Source organism: Salmo trutta, chromosome 22 (assembly GCF_901001165.1).
Source record: "Salmo trutta chromosome 22, fSalTru1.1, whole genome shotgun sequence".
Classification (NCBI taxonomy): Eukaryota; Metazoa; Chordata; class Actinopteri; order Salmoniformes; family Salmonidae; genus Salmo; species Salmo trutta.
Window position 1 is genome coordinate 14,250,940 of NC_042978.1, and position 18,203 is coordinate 14,269,142.

At 43.6% G+C, this 18,203-nt stretch overlaps 1 protein-coding gene across 1 annotated transcript; it reads right to left on the reverse strand.

Moving 5' to 3' along the window:
• Positions 1-214: 214 nt before the first annotated feature.
• Positions 215-17,607, reverse strand: LOC115158155 (AP-1 complex subunit mu-1). The gene is made up of 12 exons (XM_029706771.1): positions 17,384-17,607; positions 16,596-16,752; positions 16,194-16,261; positions 15,939-16,069; positions 15,547-15,694; positions 15,218-15,344; positions 14,725-14,867; positions 14,047-14,118; positions 13,752-13,910; positions 13,443-13,568; positions 5,722-5,797; positions 215-1,021 (listed from the first exon to the last, which is right to left on the reverse strand). The coding sequence occupies exons 1-12, from the start codon at positions 17,423-17,425 to the stop codon at positions 999-1,001; spliced, it is 1,272 nt and encodes a 423-aa protein (XP_029562631.1). The 5' UTR covers positions 17,426-17,607; the 3' UTR covers positions 215-998.
• Between the last annotated feature and the right edge of the window lie 596 nt (positions 17,608-18,203).

An 18,203-nucleotide genomic window follows, 5' to 3' on the forward strand; every position in this document is an offset into this window, starting at 1 on the left:
TTAAGTCACATCAGTCATGTTATTTCCACTGACCAATGTGAGGATAAGAAACCCCAAAACAAATTAAAAGATCAAAATGTCAAATGAAAAAAATGTTTTAGTTTTTAATGAGCAAATAATACATCCTTAATAAGCATTCAGGATTTTATTCTTAATAGGGGTAATGGTGGCATAAAGGAACTGTAACTTTGGAGTGATGACACAAACATAAAAACTAATGTGGCACATATTTTATTACAATTTGTCTATTTTAAGTGCTCACTTTGATCTGCATGAATGTACCAATGCACCCTATCGCATCATAACAGCCACACAGACTGATGCCACACAAACAATATATATTGAAGAGCTTTTTCCAGCCTTGAGTCAGGCTATCACCAAGTAAATGGAACAGAGAAATTAAGAAAGCTGTTTGTCAATTCACATTTTCTTTTAACACTGTACTGTTTTGTTGGTCACACAACTTAACACCTGAAATTGACCTATGAAATAAAACCTTCATGCATGTAATTTAGATGGAAAAAGGAGAAGTACCTTTTTTATTTTTTTTAAAGGAGTGTCAGTCCCACTCACTTAATTCAGTTTTTAGTGGACAGGATAGAGGGGAAGGACAGAAGAGAGAGAAAATAGCAGTGGTACAGATTCAAACCCATGCTGCAGCGGTATATGTGATCTGGAGACAGCAGCTTGGAACGCTAGACCACAGGGAAGTAAAGTATCAACAACTGTATTTATTATTTGCAACTGACCTACCTTTGAGTAACTCTAGAGATATTATGCATTTTACTGCTTTTGGAATACAACTCTAACCAAATAAAAGCCTAGATTCTGCATTTTCAGAGGAGTATGATATGTATTATGGCACTACATTTGAACTAAACTTTAAGATGGAAATGAAAACAAAAAGAAAGACAGTTGACAACAACGGTCCATGACATAGGACTATAGGTAGTTATACATCCTGGAAACATGGGTCCTTCCTTCCTCTGCTGCAGCGTCTACTGGGTTCGGAGCTGGTAATCTGGAGAAAGAAAGAAAAGAATTAAACAATTCGTGAACTCATTAGTAAACATCCATTTGGCTGACAGTCATACATGAATATTGACTGATCTAGAAACATCGGTTTGGCCATAAAGGCTAAGCGAATGCTTACAGAGAAGTCCTTTCCCTACCCTTCCATCTTAACCTCAAAACACACACAATCCATTAACGTTTTAATATTACTCCAAGAGCCAAACTAAATAAAATGTGATTCGTCTTGTGGGAGTTGGCTCCACCCATTATAAAACTAACAGAAGAAAGACAATAAGACGAGAAAACTCTTGTTAAAACCAGCAGAACCAGCTCAAGGATAAGTGTCCTTATTTTAGTTCCCTCAGACCAAAGACTGTGTGTTTGTAAGGAGATGTTAAGTTCCTCTGGTGTTATGCTTGGCAGCATGACTCGTAAATAAACATCTTAAATGCACATACATTTACAATGGGAAGCACACAGCTGTGTGGAGTTTGGTTTCTTCACGCAAGCCAAGTTCTGACTGCTTATCTGTTCAGGAATCTGACTTTTGAGTAGAGGTGAGCATGACATCCGCACAACAGATTGTGTACTTGTTTATGTGTGTATGTACAGTATGCATGTGTGTGTGTGGACTGTGTGAATTCACTTTTGCGACAAGGGCATGCACGCAGCGTGAGCCGGCTTTAACAAGATCAGTACCGTCTGGTCGTGGAAACCGCTCCAAAATCACACTCTTTAGCCTAAAGAACACAGCCTCAATTTCTGTAATGATAACAATAATAAAAACACAGTTTGTTATGGAAACAGTGTGGTGTGTGGAACGTTAGATATGGAGTGATGAAACCGCTTGCCCCATAAGCCCAGCGTATCTGGTTTTCATTTGCCTTAAATCATATCTGCTTTAAGAGCAATTAAGTGCAAAGCCTACGGTGGAGCAGTGTTTTTGTGGTTGCTAGGGGGAACCAGAGGCACTTGGAACAATGGTGAACTGAGCCCAATAGTATTGTTATGTGACGTGGGTTTGAAACGCACTACTGACATTTGTAAAGCCTTTAACATGTTACGGTGGTTCGAGAAATGACGTGTTAAATTTGGTAGTTATGAAGTGTCTAACACACACACACACACACACACACACACACACACACACACACACACTTTAAATATCATAACATGTTTACTTCAGTAAAATGTGACGGTTCGCTTTCTAAATGTGCCTATTCATATTGTTAGTTTGACAGAATGTTTTCATGTGAATAAAACTAAAAAAATACTTTTGACCCCTTCAAAACAACTTTAACAGACCTAATAAACTTCTAAATACTACTTCTCTGCAATATGACATTTCTTACAAAATATGAGACTTAAAACGGAACTCTTGAATCCAGTCTACACAGCAGTCTGAATTACCCCGACTCGCCTGGAGAACTATTTTTAATTGTAGCGTGCACATGCCACGGGCTAGACAATGGGTCTGGTGGCTTATTCCTCCCCCCCCCCCAAGCCTCCTTGAAAATGACTGTCCTCTTAACCATCAAACACATGCTGGTTTCCTATATGGCTTTTGAGTGAGGAGAACATTAAAGGGGTAGAATAAGACAGCTTAAGTCTTCAGGACTACTTTGGCTGTGGTAATTGATAGGCTGTGTTTACAGACCTTTACTGCACGCTCATGGGAGGTCTCTAATTTGGTCCCATGCGCCCCTCTCCCCAGAAATGCACGCGCGCACACAGTTCTTCTTGCGGAGACGGAGCCAACGCGTGGCTTTGCTGACTCAGGCTCCTGGCCATGGCACAGTCACACACAGGGACACGCAGATGAGGTGCCATTGGCTCTCCGTGGTCCACAACAAAACTGTTTGTCGGTGCAGGGGTAAAGCCACAGGTCCTTGGGGGTGGCATTACCCTGTCACACCACTCCTACACTTTCCACCAGTCTTCAACGACAGCCCAGTCTGTGACCTCACCGCCACCAATATGCCAATCAGGACCTACAGCCACATCAAGGCCCCAAGGGCGCTCTGCAAATAGGACAAGGCTTTTCATTCAGCCTGAAGAAACTGTCAGGCTGCCAAAGGCATCAAGGCCTCTAGTTGGGTTAGGGCCAGTGCTTTATTTCTAGAGCTGTACGGTGTCGTGTATCGCTTCCCCATAAAAGAACACTGGTCCTCTTTAAAAGTGATATGAAACGTGGAATTTGAAGTAATTTGTCTTTCATTGTTTGATAACAGTGAGATGTCACCTAAACTTAGAATGGAATTATTATTGACCTTCCCCTTTTGAAGGTGTAAACGTTAATAGATGAAGTTAATAAAACCACACAGGGTACCACGCTTAATATTAAGGATGCCTAATTACATTTCAGCTCTTTTAATGAAATCAACCTCATGAAGATTGAATCGTCAGTTAAGGCTCGGGACATCTTTCCGCTAACGTTGCAGCTCTTTTGATCAACAAAATTACATAGGAAGGGAAAAAAAGACCCAAAATGGTGGTGCGGTGGAAGTCTGCGGTGGGGCACTGGCAAGGAATCAGTCTGGAAACTGGTGACCAGTTTGGCCACCAAAACCCAGAGCTCGTCGGGATGATGCAAGCAGTCAGTTCAGGTGGCATTGGCTATTCAGTTGGGGCCTTGGGGGTGAACGTGGAAGTAAAACTTGGCAGTGGCCAGAGCACGTGAGGTAGCATACATGAGATATCTTGTCTTCACACCTAGTTTGTAATTGCACCGTTGTGATCCGTGTTGTTTAATTGCCCTGACAGCTTCCATAACATGTCAACTTAAATCTGTTTAATAACAGGGCTGATGAGTGGTGATAATAAAGTTGGATTTGTTTTTTAAATTAAAGTTAGGGGCATTAAATCAAATAAACAAAAAGGTGTAGTATTTGTTTAACCCTAAGCGGAACACACCACACATGAACATAACAAATACAGACATATGGAAATGGGGATCTACACCTTCCCTTTTGGTGAGATACAACAGTGCAGCATGATGGCACCGTTCTCACATTTTTTATATCTGTGTCAACTAAAGAACTCAGTCTATATACAGTACATCTACTGGAAGTATTCAGTGATCCACCCACATTAAGGTCTAACCTCCCCAGTATGAGATCTATCACCCATACCCAAGACAAGTAATTCAACAGACCCACAGGTCCCTGTTTAATTAGATCCTATCAGAAACATTGTGAGTGGCGATGGAAAAAGTATGCTTTCAGTTTCAGCAGCCTTGAATTCCCCTACTCACATGTGCATTCCTAAATCATTCCTTGGCTAAATGCACTGGCAATAACCCCCGAGACAAAAGGTAAGATAAACATTTAAGAGCAAGGGCGTGCACACGGAGTCCCTGTGGGCTGCCTACATTCGTCATCCGCTAACCCCAAACTGGATAGGTCACCATCGTTTGGCAAAAGCCTCTCCCCGGCCCGCCCTCCCCCCAAGCTACACTAGCAGGTTCTCTCAGTACTCTGGGACCTCAGAGCCCCCCCCCCCCCTGTTTTTCTTCCCTTTTTTCACTCTTTTTCAAAAGATAGTATCAATGTCAGCGTTGCAGCATCATTCATAACCGCTTCAGCATGTGTTGGCTTTCGCTCTCCTCGCAGACAATGAAGGTGGAACTCATCTGTGTCAGAGGGGATTGAGACAAAATGGAGCCGTAGAATTCCCGGGACTCATATTGTCAAATATCATGATACTTTCTGGTGAGACTGGATCACTGGAGATACCGTTTCTTGTCCGTTGAATCTACTTTTATTGTAGTGAAAATATTGACATGGATTCCATCAGGATCGGCGATTCCGATTTGAGCGAAGCTAGACTTCTGCTGCATCTTCGAGCCACACAGGCAGACAACAACAAAACCAGGGCCTGTAGTCTGGCCTTGCACGGCGCAGACACCAAAGACTGCTCGGAACAAAAGATTCAACCCCCGATTGACAAAGTATCAAAACAAAACAGTCGGCGGAGACGAATGCCTTCCTCTGGTTGATATCGGAGGTAATGAATATGTTGGTTGGCTTTGCAGGGGCCGGTGTATCAGTAAGACAGCCATTAGTTGGGGTGTAGTACAGTACGACAGCTGGCCAGCGGCCGCCAAGAACAACGCTATTTCCCGGATGCTTCCTTCCTGCCAATTAGAGTCGGGAGGGGAGGGGCCCCTGTCTCAGACCACCTGCACAGATAACCTGATCAGGAAGAGAGGCCTGGAGAGAGACGGACTGCAGACTGTACTGTAGAGCCTTACAACATGGCACACAGTCGAGGGGAGATAATAGAACCACACAGCACTGCATGAAGCAGGGGAAAATCCAGTGAAGGAAGTTACAGACCACTTGGTAGCAGTGTCCCCTTAGACTTATTCCTAGGCAGGGCAAAACGGTCCCTGAAGCAACATTCAGTGCTGCAATTACTAAAACTATTGAAACCAGTAAAAGCCCAAACATTTATGTGAGGGGCAACAGAGCAACGTGGGGGGCCCACCCAGAAGCAGAAGCGCCAGAGTACGGGAGCAGAGACACGTGGCAGTTCAGACATGCATAGTTCAACACATAGGATTGATGGCAGATGACAGTGCGTTTCATATGCAGATGTTTGGTGGCTGGGATAACGAGAGATCATTATTACAGTATGGTGGGTTGAGGATCAGTCTTCATTGGGAGGTTTGGTGAGAAGGGTGTGAATGTCTAGTTTGAGCCTTACCTCCGTTCTGTGTGATGTATCGAACCCATGGCAGAGCCTGGTAGCCACTCTTCTCAATGATCTTCAGATAACGCACCTAAAAAAAGAAGAGAGTGAGCAAACATCACGAAACCTGTCCATCGTCACACCTAGCACAAACAGTGACTAAAGGGAGGAAGCAGAGTCAAATTCTATAGAGTACATACGCTGAGTGGACAAAACATTAGGAGCTACCTGCTCTTTCCATGACATAGACTGACCATGTGAAAGTTATAATCCCTTATTGATGTCACTTGTTAAATCCACTTCAAAATCAATGTGATTGAAGGGAAGGAGACGGGTTAAAGAAGGCTGTTTACGCCTTGAGACATGGATTGTGTATGTGTGCCATTCAGAGGGTGAATGGGCAAGACAAAATATCTAAGTGCCTTTGAACAGGGTATGGTAGTAGGTGCCAGTCGCACCGGTTTGTGTCAAGAACTGCAACACTGCTGGGTTTTTCACTCTCAATCGTTTCCCGTGTGTATCAAAGATGGTCCACCACCCAAATGACATCCAGCCAACTTGACACAACTGTGGGAAGCCTTGGAGTCAACATGGGCCAGCATCCCTGTGGAACACTTCCAACACCTTGAAGAGTCCATACCCCGACAAATTGAGGCTGTTCTGAAGGTAAAAAAGGGGGTGCAACTAAATATTAGGAAGGTGTTCCTAATGTTTTGTCCACTCAGTGCATTTCATTCTGAGCCTGTTTGGAAAACCAGTCAAGTAAAACACATTGAACATAACAAAATAGGGTTAACTATACATGATACTGTGTTGTTTTTACAAGGAAGATTATTTTTATATTCACTTAAAATACTAACTTTAACCATGCCAAGTTCCACCCATAAGGTCATACATGCCCTGCAAACAAAGCCAATGTCTGTAGATGATGGGAACTTCTCTCACATTCAAGAGAGAAACAAGCTGGTGGTTAAGAAACTTTTAGATATTAATACTAAATTAGGGAACTGGCACTTCCCAATCCTTTGTGAAATGTCATAAATTCTTCACTTGCCCTTCTTGTGAAACTACAACCTATTGAACAAGACCCACCAAGGGCACACATATTGCATAATATTACATAACTGAATTTACCAAATTGAGCCATGTCACACGAGAAAACTTTGATAGTAAGCAGAACGCATGACAGGGAGTTAACTTACTATGGTCATTAAAATCTCATTATTTACACTGAGGCCTATAAAACAAACAGCGTAAATTAACATACTTATCTCTGTGGTGAGCTTATCAGTGGATTGAGCTTCATATTACCCCATCGTAAAACAGTTCCCTATTGTTTCACGGCTGGGCTTTCGATGAAACGAGGAGAACATTAAGGCATTCAGAGATCCTAACAGAACAAGAGAGTGGGGGGATTAAGCCTTAAATCTTCCCTGGGATAAAACACTTGCAGTAACCGCCCAGAGAATTACACTGACAGACAGATTTGACAATGTGTAAATGGCCACAGCACACCACACCGCAGCCCAGCTCTCTTCACATAAATACTGAGCTTTTTATCAGCACCATATGGGAAAGATGATCGTTTTTGCTTTAGGGAGTGAAACACTTTAGGGAGTGAAACACTTTACAACAAGGGTACCATAAATCATAACTGGGCCGTAATGAAGAAACCCATGTTACAACAGGACACCGGCCCTAACAGGCTCCTCAACAAACACCTCTGGGTGTGGGGCCCGTCTGTCTGGGGGTCCTGATGAAGATGCAACAGGCATGCAGTCGGCCACCCAAAACACATCCTTCATCTTCCTCTCAGAAAAGGTGTGAACAATGCCAGTGCCAGGACACAACCTGCCTCCAAGACACACAAGGTGGTTCTTATAACAGGAAACAAACAGCTTCACAGAGAGGGGGCTGTTGCATTCCTTGACAACAACAAAAAAGGCTACAATCCCGCATTCTGGTGCAAAGGCAACCTAGTTGGATACAAACACATCATTTACTCCACAGAGGTAAATCGGTCTGCTGACCGACATTATCCATATCAGACTAGCGCTGTATTTGGACTGTGAGCTGTAGAAATCGCCTCCCATTTAGGTGCACAACGCCTATTTCAAGTGTGATTTAAAATCTAAAAGGGTGTTCGAGGCAGATCATACGGCCAATACACAATGAATATGGCTATTTGCAAATAGGAGGAGGACTGTCTGAACGGTCTCAGAGCTGTATGTGTGTGTCTGCAGTCTAGACATTGTGAGAACAGGAGGATCTCAGTGCTGGCAGGTCAAGGCTAACATCAGTTAAGTCTAGTGACTGTCATTGGCAGAACAGGGGTGCTAGCAGGTCAAAGCAAGCCACCAAGGACCATCAGAATGGCCTGGTGGTTATGTTGACATTCACTAGCGACCCTCAACTATGCGATCACCTCATACATAAATCACTAAAGATTATAAATGATGTTTTTGTCCGACACATCCATTACATCTGGCCTACATTTATACATCCACACTTTTATCAGCCAGAATCATGCTAACCTAAGTCTCCTGTCTTGCCTAAAAGTGAAATGCTAACTGAGCCAATTCAATATTTCATAGTTTCTATGGTTTATAAGTCGTAGTGAGAAATAGCCTTGATCAAAAGAGATGCAGGAATAGTAGCCATGGGGTGAAACGAGGACAGAGCATTTTTCTCGTCCCGAAGTCTCCAACATTAGTTTCCCCGTCTACAACTCTACACTGCCGGTGGTGAAATTGGTAGCTTTTTATTCCTACACTACCAGTTAGTCACAGACCGTAACAAGGTTGGCCGACGTAATGCTGTAATGAATGCAGCTAAATCGAGGTGTAGCCTACTACTCTGTGTCTAAGTAGTCTGGTGCCTTACAAATTTAGATGTTTGTTGTTCTAAACTACTGTAAGGCCAAAGCAGGCACAAACATTAGCACACATTCGTTCCAAAGTCTGGGGCACAGTCGGACCAAGCTAAGAATGCCATATTTTAAAAAAGGACACTCTCTTGAAATAGAGCAGATTTATCTTGGGGATGACTGTGTCCTCAGTGTTTAGGTTTCTCTGAGATGTTAGAGAATGTGAATACCAGACAGTAGTTGTTGAGAACAAGCGGTTTCTCCAGGCTATCTGGAAGACAGTTGACCTTTTCAACAGCCATTTGATTTGATTTGATCAGCGCTTCAATGAACGTTCAAGCGGAACTAGGCAACGGATCCGTCAACCAGGGTCCAACAAACAACTTGTTTTTGAAGTTCTCTTTTGAAATAACTAGGCCCACGGGACAGTTCTACTAACTACTGATAGACGTCTGATAATTTCTGTTTATAACAGGAAGAACAGTTTGTTTACATTAAATGAAGATCAAATGATCATGTGCTTACAAAAATTACCACAGAGGCACATCCATCAAATCGCATATGAAATTGATACCACACCGGAATTTCTGCGATGATGTCTGTGCCAAATACAGTTATCATCTTCATACACAGTACCAGTTTTTTTTTATATTCAGTACACAATACAGACTATGATATATTTACTGTAAATAATGCAGTACATGAGTACTTTGCAGTTGGCCAAGCGTTCTGTTCTGGTGGTTGACTAGGCCTATATGGAGTACATCTCTCTGAGAGGCTGGCGGGCCACGCCACTGTGTCTGAGGGGAGGGGGAACCTGGCTGTAATTATCCCCTGGAGGGGGACAGATGAGCCCTGATGTGGCTTCCCCCCCCCCTACCATCAGCAGGCTATAAAGAAACCCAGCAGCCTATGCCTCTGGAGCAGCCCAAACCGCTCTGGTGGTAAACTTCCCTTTTCTACCTCAGATGGGATATGGCTGGGATATGGCTGGGGGGCTTAATGCACATCTGCCTGTAGGCCTGGCTGGTTGGCGGTGGGGTAAAACACCACTTTGATATACCACGCTGTCTAATCAAGGAGTTGATGATGTGGTTCCTTTTTTTCCCCCTTGGTGCTGTGTGTCGTGTGCGAGAGACCGGGTAGCGTGGAGAGCGGGAGTGTGCAAACACATGGTCACACATGTAGCCAGGCATATGCAGAGGCACGCACCCACAGACACACACACACACACTGAGCAGTAAGTGGCGTACTCCCTGTAATAAAGCCCAGGCTGCATTAATGTTCCCTCAATGCTAGCAGAGATCCTTGGTGGCGTGTGGTGGGCTACGTTGGAGTGGCCACAGGGGCTCTGCACAGTTCAAGAGGCCCTGGAACACCAGCGTAGCGACCTTGGGGTCAGCCAGGGCCACAAAATAGCTCCCCATCAAAACCCCTAAATAGTAGCTTCCAGTAGCTAAAAGTAGCATCTCTGATGAAGGCTCCATTGATCTCTGGTTGAGTGAGTTATTTTGAGGGGCTTCGGTTTACAAGCAACCCTTTCCTCAAGGTGCCACCACTACGGTTAAATAAGTGTGGCTGTTACGAGTGCATCTTGTAGTGATGATGAAACCTTTCGGAGAACATTCTCTGGTAGAACACTACAACAGGAAGACACTGAATGTCTCTCAGTCCCGCTATTGGATTATGAAATCCCTCATTTTCCATTAGTGCCAAAACATCCTCATTTCCAGAGAGTTTCAAGCAAAGTGTAATTTAATCCTCTACCTTTCAATTCCGTGTGGGACGCCACTGCAGAATATTGATATGGGAATGACACCAAAAACGGAGAAAAGCTCTAATTTAGCAGAGCATGTTTGGCTCTAACATTTGGGTATAGAAAAATAGAACTTCATTTGAAAAATATTGGGCAGATTGTCTCATTTATTAAAACAGTTTGATAATGAATTTACATAGAGGGTAAATTGAGATAGAGACCAGGTAACATATCCTGTGGCTCTATTGGCAAGACAAGAGGCCTTGTGAACACATGTCTTACGCTCGTACAAAAGGAAAGGAAACCAGCCCAACGCACACATAAACCTGCTATGGAAGGTGAGGTAACCACTAGACACCAATGCGGCTTTCCAGCAATGTGACCTGATGTCACCACTGTGAGCTAGCATGGCACATTTACAATACGACACAATGGAGGTGTAGATAACAGGCTTGAGTTTCTTCTGCTTTACTGACTCTTAACTCAACTTTAATAACCAATTCCCTGCACTCCCAAAGTGCCTAATTTGTGTTTAGCCCGAATGCATGGGAGGTTAGCGGAGATGTCCCTAGGCAAACTTCAAAATCTAAGCTAGATTGTTACTAATGCTGAAAATGTTCTGCTGGTACAGCTCAAAAACACAGCGCTGCAGCACAATGGTTGGGATAGGGTAGGGATATTGGGATTAAGATTTTCCAGAAGATAATTCATATTCATCCCGAGAATCCTGGGAAATACTGCGAAAATCTGAGGTTTTTGTTTATTCGTTTTGCAGAAGGAGTAGCTATTCTTTCTGGAGTCCACAAAGTGCCCGTTTAAAGCGTTTAAAACCAAGATATGGTGAAAATGCCTGGGTTCTCCCCAAATAAGAGGGACGTTGCGACACCTTGTCAGCGCCACTATGTAAAGATTTCAGAGCAAATGAAACTGATATTTAGTAATGATTGAGTAACTATCTTTGATCGCCAATGACATTGCTGTGAATTGCAAAACAGGCCATTATCATGTTCCTCAATTCAGTGCATTTCAGCAGTGGGTCGTCTCAACAAAGAGTGCACTCAGGACGCACCGAGAGCACAGAGTTGTCGAACCATACAAACAAAAGTCAAATGAACAAAGTTGCTAAGCTTGCTAGATAACATCCAACGAATGACAGAATCTCTCCTACATTTGGCAAAATGGAGTTGATGATTATACAGACAGCAGATCAGCTCATGAATAACGGGGAGATGAAGAGAGGATTTTTTTTTTAAAGATATCTTAACAGGGACAAACTCTGTTTAAAAAAAGAACATCCATATATATTCTCACACCGTTTGTTGATCACACATTCTCTACCGAAGCTCTCAGATGGGCAGCAAGTAGGAGAAAAGCGGGGGAAATGTTATAGATGTATTTTGACATGCATAGGCACAAGACGTGCTTCGATAATGCAACCTATGGATCACAGAATAAAGTTAGGATTTTTCACGCGAGACAGGAGTAAGGATTCGGGGTTTCAGTGGGATTGAAGAATAGCCGAGGCTCTATGCCAGGAGAAGATTTCCCCTCGGGCCTCAAGACTGACAGATGTAGTGTATTGTGCATAGGGGCCTATCAAATGTGTGACTGTCTGAAGTCACAATGACAGCTCAAAGAGGCACAAATCTTTTCCTAGGCTGTACTGTAGGGGTTTCCTGTAGGGTTTACTAACTGCATTCGGGTCGCGTGCGCAGCCGGCAGTGTCAATTATGCGTGTGCTTTGAATTTATGGTGACTTTGTGTGAAGTAAATATCCTAGACTCAAGGCTTCCATGCAACAACCTGTTTGGATAATGTGCTATTTTATTTTTTGCTAATCTGCTGCTACACATGTCATGTATTTTGTGGAATTGCATCAATTCCACTTTAAGGACAAATGTAATTTCCCGGGTCTTGTCATTTTATTGGGGGGGGGGGGGGGGGGGGGGGGGGGAATGTGAAGAGTGTTCCCGGGACAGTCCCAGGACCCCGTTTACCCATGTTAATCCCTACAATGGTGTAATGTGTTGACTTCATAGCTTTGTATTCCTGTATGGAGACGCACACGGTTTGTTTTAGTGCTGATGTGAGGTTGTGCATCTCCATAATAAGTTGGCCATGCTCGTTTTTCACCAGGAAACAAAGACCCGAGGCGAGCAAACCCCACACTGAGGCAACAAAAAGCTTTCCTTGGATTCTCTGGGCTCTGATGTCATTTCCCTGGTGTCAGATCTGGAAGCAGAGGGCTGACAGGGAGAGCTTGACACTGATCCAGAACACTGCCCAACTTAAATAAGGACCTGCACACTGGTACTCTGCCCCTAACTGTTCTCATCTTAACCAGCCCATCGAATACCTATTGACCATTCGGTCTGAGTATAATGGGTAGAAACAACATCGCAATAAAACAGAGCAAAACAAAGTAAGTCTTAAAAGCAGTGAGTTTTTGGTGCTCCTGAGTGGCGCAGCGGTCTAAGGCACTGCATCTCAGTGCTAGAGGCGTCACTACAGACCCTGGTCCGATCCCGGGCTGTATCACAACCGGCCGTGATCGGGAGTCCCATAGGGCGGCGCACAATCGGCCCAGCGTCGTCCGGGTTAGCCGTCATTGTAAAATAAGAATGTGTTCTTAACTGACTTGCCTAGTTAAATGAAATATAAAGTGTGTGGAGCAGTTTATTTTTCGGCAGTTGCCTGATGCTGGCTATACAGTACCGGTGCAGAACTATTTGAATGTGTCCACATCCTTCTGAGTGTAGCTTGTCAACAACACCTTAACTCTCTAGTGTAGATATGTTACAGAGAGACCCGCCAGACCAACGCTACGGTGACGTTGTTCTCCCTGTGTTGACTGGCAGTCTGTTGTACGGTCTGTATTAAAAACCACAGCAGTTCTACCTACAACAGTACCATGCACACACACACACGACACCAGTCTTTGAAGCAGCAAACCAAGCACGATCCTAAGCACACCTCAGGTTCTCAGCGCGAGGAGCCAGACCTCACCCGCGTTACAACAGCACCATCCTGTGTTAGAGTGATTCCCAGTCTCCCAGTAACAGCAACAAGAGACCCCCTGGAGGATAGAAGAGGTACTGCAGTGAGGATGCTCACCTGGATGCCAGAGGTAGTGAAGTAGGGGATCTCAAACTTCACACTGATGGGGGGCTTCCCCTCCTTGTCCTCTGCTTCCACACTTGGCAGACCGAAGTGGGCTCTCATCAGATACTCCTTACCCCCCTGGGACAAGAAAAAACAGAGCAAGACTTAGGATAATGTGGATTTTTTTTTACATAAATGTATCCAGGTTAGTTAAGTGACACTTGAGATCTTTGTGGTTATGATGTTCAGACACTCAAAAGAACCGCACTTTGAGAACTATGGTCTACGCTAGCATGCAGTCCAGTGTGTTGTTGTGCTCACCGGGAATGACTTGATGGACCAGACAACCTCACTGTTCTCTGGGATCCACTTGACACTGCCCACGGTGGTCTTGAACTTGGGCGAATCTGCGTCTGTGGGAACTGGAATGTGGATCTCCACGTTGTTGGCCGTGGAGCGCCTCTTGAACTGACTCTTGGCCTTAGACACAAACAGAGAGGCTAATACATGGCATTTCTGAAGATCATGCTATTTGCGTTTACGATAGCTTTGTGGTCAACTATTGATTTGATACCAGAGCATACTGTTAGCTGCTCGGTAACGTCAAGGTGTTTACCTTGATCATGTACTCGATCCTGCTGTGGGAGTGTTTCTCTATCACAGACTCTATCCAGATCAGGGGCTTCACCTGGGGACAACACATTCCATAGGCTTAAAAAACAACAACTCATCAATACAACGAAAGGGTCATTTCTGCATTGACATGTCTTTCTTGTACATGCAAAATGGCATGTCATAATCTCATATGCATAACTAAAATAGCAATTCCTTAAAGCGGAAATCTGCATAAGGTGAAAGAGGGTCACCGTCTGCCCCAGCGCATTTGCTATCGGTTTTGTTTAGTTGATGAAACGGAGTGTAAATAAATTGCAATACATACTCTGCTATTCTACTGCTCGTGCAATGATGTGCTATGCCCGAGGGGGAAAAACAGTGTTAGCTGTATGAAGTAACTCCTTTATTGTTTTAATTTTGCAAAACGGACATGGCAGTTTCACCAAGTACGGATTCCAGCTTTAACTTGTACACTTCTAATTGCACGCCCATCCCATAAAGGGGGTGGTTACCTGGACAGAGATTAAACCTAGTCTTGGACTAAGAAGCCCTTTCGATGGAGAAGCTTCATGAACAATTATTTTTGTTTTGTCTAAGACTTCATATCTTTGTAACACAGACCCATAATGACAAGCCCATCTAATGAAACTGGCCTCTCTCTCTCTCATACAGTACCCACGTGTGTGTTGAGGCGGTAGGACATGAGCTCAAACTCTCCATCGGGGGGAATGAAGGAGATGGTGCGGTCATTCTCAAAGCGGGACAGACGCACACACTGGTGGAACTTCGTGTCCTCCAGCTCCACTGATTTACTCTTCCCTCCTGTGGTGAGCACAGCGACAGAGAGAGTCAGGGCATGAAAGGATTGTACCTGGTACAAGTACAGTTATCTGAGAAAAATACAAGCTCTGTTTGGTATTTAAATAGATTAGAGGTAAGAGCTGAATCCTAACTTGAAATATGTGCGCACAGCACACAACTCCAACTTCCTTGCAAATCATACAATGATGTCGATGGGAAATTCTAAGCCAAAGGCTAAGTCACGCGTTAGTGTCTAAAATTTGGGATGAGAATACAGACAGAAACAGCTTTGAAATCTGACATGCATTTGTATTTTAACTGAACTGTAACCAATCCAGTGACACTGTGACACACAGTGCAGAGGAACTCACGGCCAGTGTTCTCAAAGAGAACTTTATCGTTGAGGCCGAGACGCAGCTCAGGCATCCCTGACAAGAACACACGCATCTTGATGGAGCCCACGATCTCACTGCGCAGCACGTTACCGTTCGCACTGACCTGCACAGAGGAGAGAAAGGAGGAGAAGTGTCAAACCGTTTACAATAATTGCAGACATGCGTCTACGTTCAAAATGGTTGATAGTACTTCAATAAAACACTGAATAATTTGGTCATAGAGAAATAATAAACATTGCAAGCCAAGACTGTATTAGAGGGAGGAGAGTGTTAGACTTAGAACACGACGTGACAAGGCGCCGCACCAGAAGATTAACAGACTCGATGACATCCAGGAAGACTTCATTCTTCCTGTACTTGATGCCCTCTGACCTCCAGGACACAGCGTTGGTGACGGTGGCAGGAGGGCGCGGGCCCCCTGTGTCCAGCTTGTGCCCCTCTTGGGTGATGTACCTACAAACAAACAGAGACAGACCTGGTGAGAGGACAGGACAACAATGACAGGAACTCTGTCTGCAGCCATACTGGGTGTTTAGGTGAAATGGAAGATAAACTGTACACACAGTACTGTAGGTCACTACTACATTATTAAATCATGTTTAACTTGGAGGAATTTTAAACTGTTTAATGGAAGCTAAACATAGGTTTGTACAGAGAGAGTTTTGTAGACAGAATAAGGGCTAGATAGGATACTCACTCTTGAAGGATCTTGCTGTCAGTAGTCTGAGGATAGCCAAAGTCCATCAGCTCATCCATCAACTCATAGATGATGACAAAGTTATCTCTGATACTCTCCTCTTCCAACTCTTTAAAATACTCGGAGAAAACCTGCAGAGACAATAGGCTGAGTCTAGATACAACACATTTTTTACCAGTTAACCACCAGTAATACCGATGGGTTATTGGAAAATAAGACTACTGCACACACCATTATAGACAGATTGTAACTCACCTGGATAATTTTGTAGAGGAAAGAGAAGACCAAGGAGACACAGGCATTTTTCTTAGACGTTGCTACAACTGATGGAACATTTGTTAAGGTGAAAAGTTGATGTGGGGCTTTCAACATAAGTCGACTTGTATCTACCTTCAAAAAGGTGGCCAGTTTGAGAATGAACTACAAGTGGAATTTGCAAGAAGTGAACCTATCCATTGCTTGAACTCTCAACGAGATAAGTAGTAATTTGACCTGAGCAGTCAAACCAACCATCACTCTCCCTTTTACCCAGAACAAAATATGGAATAAATTTCCCATTTGTATTGGGGACCATATATTGGAAAGGAAAAGGAATACTGAGGCAGTAGTCATTCTAATCCCCTGTGTGAGCGGTTGAGTAAGTGGCAGTAAGGATACGGTACAGATTGTTGTGTTTGATCCACATAAAGCGGACCCCTCCGTGAGCCAGGATAGGGGATAAGTTGCCCTCCTCCTCTCTGTCCATGAGGATGGGCATAAAGTGCTCAATCTCTGACATGTCCACATCTCCTCTGTAGTTACGACAGACCAGAACCTGGAGAGGTGAAACAAAATCAACAGGAACTTACTTCTCTAGCCATCTCTCCGTCCTACATGGTATGTGCCTCCTGATGGCATCGTGTTTTCATATCTTCAAGTGTCTTTGATATGGAACACAAAAATCTACATGGGTCTAACTGGACTATGCATTTGAGGCTTCACATAAAGTGTGTTCTCATTCTCAAACAGGCCTTAGGATGGGGGCAAATGTTGGTGATCATGATGACATCCATGGATGTATGGGCTCTTGTCAGGCAGTAGACTGTTCACAAGGCCACCACAACCGTTATCATAATCATGCAGAATTTGGCCACAATACATTACATGATCCATTGAACCAGTCCATCCTAATCTGATCCCAATACCAGTCTAGCTGGGTGGGGTAGCTGCTAGCTAAGTAACTAGCTACAATGCATATTATTAATGTCCCGTATCAACATCAAAAGCTAGCCATCTCAAATTCACTATTGTATATTTTTCTTAGAATGTAAAGTAGCTAGCTGTATGTTGTAATTTGGCCATCAAATTATGTGATGCATTAGTAAACATTTTAATGTGAACCATGTTAGATTAAGCTAGCTAACGTTAGCTCTTTAGCTGGCTGAACTAATCTCAGTTCCTCTTACCTTGCCTTTAAGATCTAACACATACACCGCACTTGCTGACATTTTTCTTCTAGCTCGTCGTAACTTACGAGTTGGTACCGGTGAAAAATATTTAGAATATCTAAAACATGCGGCGGTACGGTAGCATCCACCTAGGAGTGCTAGGTGTTGCCGGCTAACACTAGAGAGGAAGAAGCGAAGCGAGAGGGTTTACTCCGCCCAAATTATGTCCATGAAAACAAGACCGCGAAAGTGAGGAACTTTTGAATGTGTCGAATTTGCTCATCAAAATAATGTAATTGCTTATTTGATCAAATATACGTTTCGAGTTCGATTGTTACGAATAAACTAACGCACGTGGTATTTAAACAACAAAACGACTTTATATCAGAGTTCTGCACGTTGTTGACATGCGTATCTGACCTTATTACCTAGAATGGTCCAACCTTTTCGCCTCCTCCCTTCAACCTTTGAAGACATGTATTTCCATTGTTAGCGCGATTACTCGACTATCTGGTCTATATAACAGAAAACCTTTGCTAATATTTACTATTATATTGCTCTACTTCTGTCTTTCTATTCCCAACACAAATATTGCCTTCATACATAATTTGCTACATATTTTTTTAGATGACCAGTTATGCTAATTGTAATTAATATATTGAGTGACTACACTGTACGCATGTGGTGTTATAAGAGACCACAGCTCAGCCCTCTCTCTACTTTACAATAGAAGGCTCTGCAATTGGGCCTGGAAAATGCCACCTGTCGTTTTCAGTTTCAATTTTGACAGCAATGAACCAATAATGTAAGGTGAATAAATTAGTGAAATTCCAGACAA

Coding starts and splice junctions, on each gene's coding strand:
- LOC115158155 (XM_029706771.1), bottom strand. CDS start 17,425: ATGTCAGCAAGTGCGGTGTATGTGTTAGATCTTAAAGGCAAG. Junction 5,798..13,442: donor TCACTACCTCTGGCATCCAG/GTGAGCATCCTC, acceptor TTCTTTTTTTAG/GTGCGTTATCTGAAGATCAT. Junction 1,022..5,721: donor ATACATCACACAGAACGGAG/GTAAGGCTCAAA, acceptor TTCTTTCTCCAG/ATTACCAGCTCCGAACCCAG.